The 6,382-nt window shown below is 46.6% G+C and overlaps 1 protein-coding gene across 8 annotated transcripts in view; it reads left to right on the top strand.

Moving 5' to 3' along the window:
• The window catches only part of PPIP5K1 (diphosphoinositol pentakisphosphate kinase 1), a 40,243-nt gene that overhangs the window by 9,028 nt on the left and 24,833 nt on the right, over positions 1-6,382 (top strand). For 7 of the 8 annotated variants that reach the window (XM_010836152.1, XM_010836148.1, XM_010836149.1 and 4 more), the window contains exons 10-21: positions 39-160; positions 1,343-1,444; positions 1,666-1,752; positions 1,874-1,949; positions 2,065-2,174; positions 2,261-2,343; positions 2,729-2,860; positions 3,033-3,154; positions 3,435-3,617; positions 5,371-5,512; positions 5,703-5,926; positions 6,238-6,365. In XM_010836152.1, coding sequence (XP_010834454.1) covers positions 39-160; positions 1,343-1,444; positions 1,666-1,752; positions 1,874-1,949; positions 2,065-2,174; positions 2,261-2,343; positions 2,729-2,860; positions 3,033-3,154; positions 3,435-3,617; positions 5,371-5,512; positions 5,703-5,926; positions 6,238-6,365 — 1,511 coding nt within the window. The remainder of the gene's footprint in view (positions 1-38; positions 161-1,342; positions 1,445-1,665; positions 1,753-1,873; positions 1,950-2,064; positions 2,175-2,260; positions 2,344-2,728; positions 2,861-3,032; positions 3,155-3,434; positions 3,618-5,370; positions 5,513-5,702; positions 5,927-6,237; positions 6,366-6,382) is intronic. The other variant, XM_010836150.1, reaches the window with a different exon arrangement.

Genomic DNA, 6,382 nt, shown 5'->3' with positions numbered 1-6,382 from the left:
GGCCCTCTTGTTCTCATCTTCCCTTCTTCCCCTTGCAGCAAACAGTTTGTGGTTTTGATCTCCTCCGTGCCAATGGTCACTCCTTTGTGTGTGATGTCAATGGCTTCAGTTTTGTCAAGAATTCAATGAAATACTATGATGATTGTGCCAAGATTCTAGGGTAAGGGACACAGTGGTCTGGGCTGGGGAGAATGGGCTTAAAGAGGAGAATAGCAAAGTTTTACTTTAAAGACACCTTGTTTTGTTGAACTTTGCAGGTATTGTGTTTTTTTTACATTTTGAAGGTTTGTGGCAACCTTTGAGCAAGTCTATTTTCACCATTTTTCTAACAGCATTTCCTAACTTCATGTCTCTGTGTGACATTTTGACAATTCTCACAGTATTTTTCTTGTTATGCTTGTCATAGTGATCTGCAATCAGTGATCTTTGATGTTACTATTGCAAAAAGATTAGAAGTTGCTGAAGGCTCAGATAATGGTTAGCACTTTTTAGCAATAAAGTATTTTTTAATTAATGTATGTATATTGTTTTTTTTATACATAATACTATTGCATACTTACTAGACTACGGTAACTTTCATATCTACTGCCAAACAAGAAAACTCCTGTGACTCACTTTATAGAGATATTCACTGTATTGCAGTGGTCTGGAACTGAACTCTCAATGTCCCTGAGGTCTGCCTGTACTTTAAATGCTGTAAAAATGATTTAAAAGTGAAAAAGGAAAGTAGAGAAAGGGCTCCTCAACTCTCTTGCCTTCCCAACATGGCTCTCCCCAGAGGGAATTACTGTTAACTGTTTTAGACATAACAATATGTCTTTTTCTTCTGTATATAAACAGACCATTTATTGTACTAAATGTGATCATACCATAACACTGTCTCTCAACTTGACTTTTTAATATGTAAAACATTAAAAAATGTTTAAGGAATGATGGCTATGGTGAGTATCGGTATATTCACCATTGAGCTTAAGAAATAAAATATTAAGAATATAGTTGAGGGAATTCCCTGGTAGCCCAGTGGTTAGGACTTGGCACTTTCACTGCTGAGGGCCCAGGTTCAATACGTGGTCACAGAACTAAGATCGTACAAGCTGTGTGGTGCAACAACAACAAAAAAAGCAAGCACATAGAATTGAAGCCCCTACATAACCCTTACTAATAACATCCCCTCCCCTCCCACCCAGAGGTAAACACAATCTTTATTACAAATATAGGGATTTTTTTTTTTGCATGTCTTTAGATTTTATATTAACATATTGTTAGTTTTTTTGAACTTCATTCAGATGTGTAGCTCTGGTTCATTCATATTCACGTGGGTTCTTCATGTTTCCCCTTCTAGGAACACCATAATGCGGGAGCTTGCCCCGCAGTTCCAGATCCCGTGGTCCATCCCCATGGAGGCTGAGGACATTCCCATTGTCCCTACCACTTCTGGCACTATGTGAGCAAAAGTAAAAATTAAAAATCTGGAGTAACCACTTAAGACATCTAAGTCAGACCAGTGGTCACTTCCTGCCCCTGTGCCATCTGACCGGTGGAGCCTACCTGTATTCCTCATCTCAGATAGTCTTTCTTGTGTTCTTTGACATGGCGAGTAGGATGAAATGGGTGGCGGTGTGGGGTGGGATGGGGAAGTGTCTCTAACAGCATTCCCTGTCTTAGGATGGAACTTCGTTGTGTCATTGCAATCATTCGTCATGGGGATCGTACACCCAAGCAGAAGATGAAGATGGAGGTGACACACCCAAGGTAAAAAGCCGAGCGTTCTAATCTAGACAAATAGGTTTTTGTAAGGGAAATGGGGAGGGGCACCTCCCAGAGGTTTTTTGCCTTTCTCAGCCCTTACTGAAGCTTCTCCTCCTTTCTTCAGATTTTTTAGTCTATTCGAAAAACATGGTGGTTACAAGACAGGGAAATTAAAACTGAAGCGGCCAGAGCAGCTACAGGTAAGATGATGAATCTGGCTGGCAGGAGCAGTGCTATGAAAAGACAGAGGCCAGGATGAAAGCCTAGCCAGCCAGGACTTGGCCTCCTGCGTGGACACCCTATTATTTCCTCCAGGAGGTGCTGGACATCACACGGCTGCTATTGGCTGAACTGGAGAAAGAACCAGGTGGTGAGATCGAGGAGAAGACGGGGAAATTGGAGCAGTTAAAATCTGTGCTGGAGATGTGAGAAAGGGAATAGGAAAAAGGGTGTCAATAGCCATAAGAATTGGGCGCTGGGGTAGAAAGCAAACTGTGAGTTTATCCTGCAGGTACGGTCACTTCTCAGGCATCAACCGGAAGGTGCAGCTGACTTACTACCCTCATGGAGTAAAAGCTTCTAATGAGGGGCAAGGTGAGGCATAACAGTTCTTTCCTTTACTACTCACATCTTTTATTCTTGAACCTTTAGATGACCTCTCTCCCAAATCACCTTTCTGGGCTCCTCAGAAGACTTAGCATTTAGATGTCCCCACTGTTTTCCTTGTGCTTCCACACTTTCTCAACAGTAAAGAATCTGCCTGCAATGCAGGAAATGCTGGTTCAATCCCTGCGTCGAAAAGATCCCCTGGAGGAGGAAATGGCAACCCACTCCAGTATTCTTGCCTGGGAAATCCCATGGACAGAGGAGCCTAGTGGGCTGCAGTCCATGGGGTTGCAAGAGTCAGACACCACTGAGTGACTAAGCACACACTGTTTTCCTTAGGTCTAGACCTGTTCACTCCCTCTTATTCCTGCAGATACACAGCGGGAGGCCCTGGCCCCATCCCTCTTGCTGGTACTGAAGTGGGGTGGAGAACTGACCCCGGCTGGCCGTGTTCAGGCTGAGGAACTGGGGCGAGCTTTCCGCTGCATGTACCCTGGAGGACAGGGTGAGTGTCTGGTGGGGGCCGGGGAGGTGTAGATACATAGCAGGGCTGAGATACGATGATTAGAGAGTAAGTTGAGGAAACAAAGGGACAGAGGTATTGGGGAGGTTAAAGGGGAAATGCGCATTCTTGGGTGTGCATAGCCGTCCATTTCTGGTCTTCCCTTTGCCCCCAGGTGACTATGCTGGCTTTCCTGGCTGTGGGCTGCTTCGTCTCCATAGCACTTTCCGCCACGATCTCAAGATTTACGCCTCTGATGAGGGCCGTGTCCAGATGACTGCCGCAGCCTTTGCTAAGGTGCTCACTCTAGTTCTCCCACAGTCCCAGCTTCCATTAGGTAGAGAAGCACAGTTTGGAGAACTAGTCAGGAAATTTCAGAGGATTTGTGTGCCAACTCAGAGGAGTTTCTGCTTGTGTATGACTACATCCTATGCTACTGAGAATATTTAATGGGATGGGTCCCTTGATCTGCACCCCAGCTCCCCCAAGCCAGCTCCCATTTGATCTCTGGGACCATCGAAGCCTAGGGGAAGTGGAATAGAAGGAAAACTTGATGGACTTCGTGCTTTCCCTCCAGGGCCTTCTGGCTCTAGAAGGGGAGTTGACACCCATTTTGGTACAAATGGTGAAGAGTGCCAACATGAACGGGCTCTTGGACAGCGATGGGGATTCCCTGAGCAGCTGCCAGCACCGTGTGAAGGCTCGGCTACATCACATTCTGCAGCAGGATGCGCCCTTTGGCCCTGAGGATTACAATCAGGTCAGGCTGTCCCTATCTTTGTGCCCAATACACCCCACTTCCAAAGTCCTAGAATTTTAAATAATAGCCATCAGTAATGGTACTTATGATGTGCCAGGCACTGTTTCACATGCTTTCCATACATTCAGTCATTTAATCCTTGCCCACCCTTTGAGGTAAGTATGGGTCCACAATCTGTCATCTAGAATTTTGAAAATCAGAAAGATTTTTATAACCTTGCCACCAAGACTCATTTGGCAGGGAAGTCTGGTGGTCCAGTGGTTAAGAATTCATCTGCCAGTGCAGGGAACACAGATTCAGTCTCTGATCCAGGAAGATCCCATATGCCTCAGAGCCGCTAAATCCATGCGTGACTACTGCTGAGCCCGTGCTCTAGAGTCAGGGAACAGCAATCACTGAGCCTGAGCGCTGCGGCTATTAAAGCCCGCATGCCCTAGAGCCTGTGCTCTGAGACAGTAGAAGCCACTGCAGTGAGAAGCCCATGCATCACAACCAGAGAGTTGCCCCTGCTCACCACAACTAGAGAAAGCCCAGCAACAGAGACCCAGCGCAGCCAAAAATAAATAAATTTAAAAAGAAGATACTCCTTTGGCAGCAAAATCCAACATGATAAGACTCTTTCTAATCCCTGTTTATCCCATCTTGTGTAAAATAATCATATACATTTTGCTGCAGAAATAGAACAGTGTTTGGTTATGACCTAGGCCCTGCTGGAGGTATTATCTAACATATGGCATATGCTCTGTATTAACTTCTTAAAGTCCAAAAAATTCTCAGTTCCAAAACACAGCTGATCCCAAGGATTTTCAATAAAAGAATTTTTCAATTTGTCTACTGCTGTATTAAAAACCACCCCAAACTCAGTAACTTAAGACAAAAACCATTTTTATCTTCTCACTCACCATTCTAGGCTCAACTGGTCTTGCTTAGGGTCTTTCTTTTTTTTTTTTTTATCTTGAACCACAGATATTTATTTTCTCACAGTCCTGGAAGCTGGAAGTCCAAGATCAAGGTGGCGGCAGGTTCAGCTTCTTCTGAGACCTCTCTCCAGGGTCTTTCTTAAAGTTGCCCGGATGCTTAGGATCTGTTCTAGAGAATAGCATTTTCTGTGTTCTTCTCTGAGCTGGCCTCGATAAAGGGGCAGGACCTTGCTACCTTATTTTCCAAGTCATTGCTCAATGTCAAATCAAAAAATGCTAAGGCATCTTTTCCTTTTTGCCTTGCTACCCTTGGCCAGCAAGAATGGAACCTGTGAGGAGTGAGGTAGAATGCGTGCATTCCACCTGCGGTCTCCTCGCCCTCTCCCCGTTCTTCATTGACTGGGACCATCCTACATGCTTGAGTTGGACTTAGTTCTGAGGCGGCACCTCTGCTCTAGGTTCAAGCTAGCACCTTGTTTAGAGGAATAAGATAATGTCATTTCTATTATCCACTCATGAAAACATTCTGTGGGGATTTGCATTGAATCTTTATTCCCCAGCATTTTCTCTGAGTATTTTAGAAGCCCCAAGAAGACCTAGATCTGTTTTATTTCCTTGGACTTCAAAACTTTTAAGATGACCCATTCTCAGGTAGCTGTATGCTAGGCCAGTCCCCTCACTGGAACTGCTAGTGTTCCCAGAAGCCTGGGAATGCTTGTGGGAGTGAGCCAACAGACAGAGCCGGTTTGCTGGCAGTCTCTGTGATGAGTGCACAGGAGCCTGGGCAGTTGGCACTGAGTCTGTCTTGTTCTCCATGTCTCTGTTCTCCACAGCTGGCTCCCACTGGAAGCACTTCCCTCCTCAGCTCCATGGCTGTTATCCAGAATCCTGTGAAGGTCTGTGATCAAGTATTTGACCTGATTGAAAACCTCACTCACCAGATCCGGGAACGGATGCAGGACCCCAAGTCTGTAGGTGGGTTCGGACACTGCTGTCTTCCTTTTCAGGGTTTTGGGTATGGATGGGTTCCTCAGGCCACCGTGTGCCCTCTCCTACATGTCTGAGACAAGTCATCCTCATCTCTGTGGCTCTGCTTCAGGTGTGCCAGGGCCTTCGGTTAGAGGTAAAGCCTCTGGTTCTCTCTGACTGTCTGTCCGCCTTCCAGACCTGCAGCTCTACCACAGCGAGACACTAGAGCTGATGCTGCAGCGTTGGAGCAAGCTGGAGCGTGACTTCCGGCAGAAGAGTGGGCGCTATGACATCAGTAAGATACCTGACATCTACGACTGTGTCAAGTATGATGTCCAGCACAATGGGAGTCTGGGACTTCAAGGCACAGCAGAGCTGCTCCGCCTCTCTAAGGCGCTGGCTGATGTAGTCATTCCCCAGGTGTGTCTCACGGAAGGGATTGAGTCTGGGGCCAGGGGCACTGGGCAGGAAGGAGAGAAAAGGCAGAAAGGAGGCATGCGGTGGGGACCAGGGGATAGAAGCTAGAGAAGGGATTAGTTGAGTTGCTACAATACTGGCTCTGAGGAAGCCGAAGAGGCTAACTGGGGAGAAACCTAGGGAGGAGGAATGTGGTGAACTGGGAAGAAGCCCGAGACCCGAGGTGAAGACAAGCATGACCTTGGGCCTGGGAGTATGAGGTGAGAGGAAAAAGAGATTTGTCGAGATGCTTATTCCTGGCCTGTGGCCCCTAGGAATATGGGATCAGCCGGGAGGAGAAACTGGAAATTGCCGTGGGCTTCTGTCTCCCACTGTTGCGGAAGATACTGCTTGACCTGCAGAGAACCCACGAGGATGAGTCTGTCAACAAGCTGCATCCCCTGTGAGGGAGGGCTGGGC

The sequence above is a fragment of the Bison bison genome, unplaced genomic scaffold, assembly GCF_000754665.1.
Source record: "Bison bison bison isolate TAMUID 2011002044 unplaced genomic scaffold, Bison_UMD1.0 scf7180017864061, whole genome shotgun sequence".
Lineage (NCBI taxonomy): Eukaryota > Metazoa > Chordata > Mammalia > Artiodactyla > Bovidae > Bison > Bison bison.
Note: the sequence above shows the minus strand (reverse complement) of the source record. Positions and strands in the feature narration are given on the sequence as shown.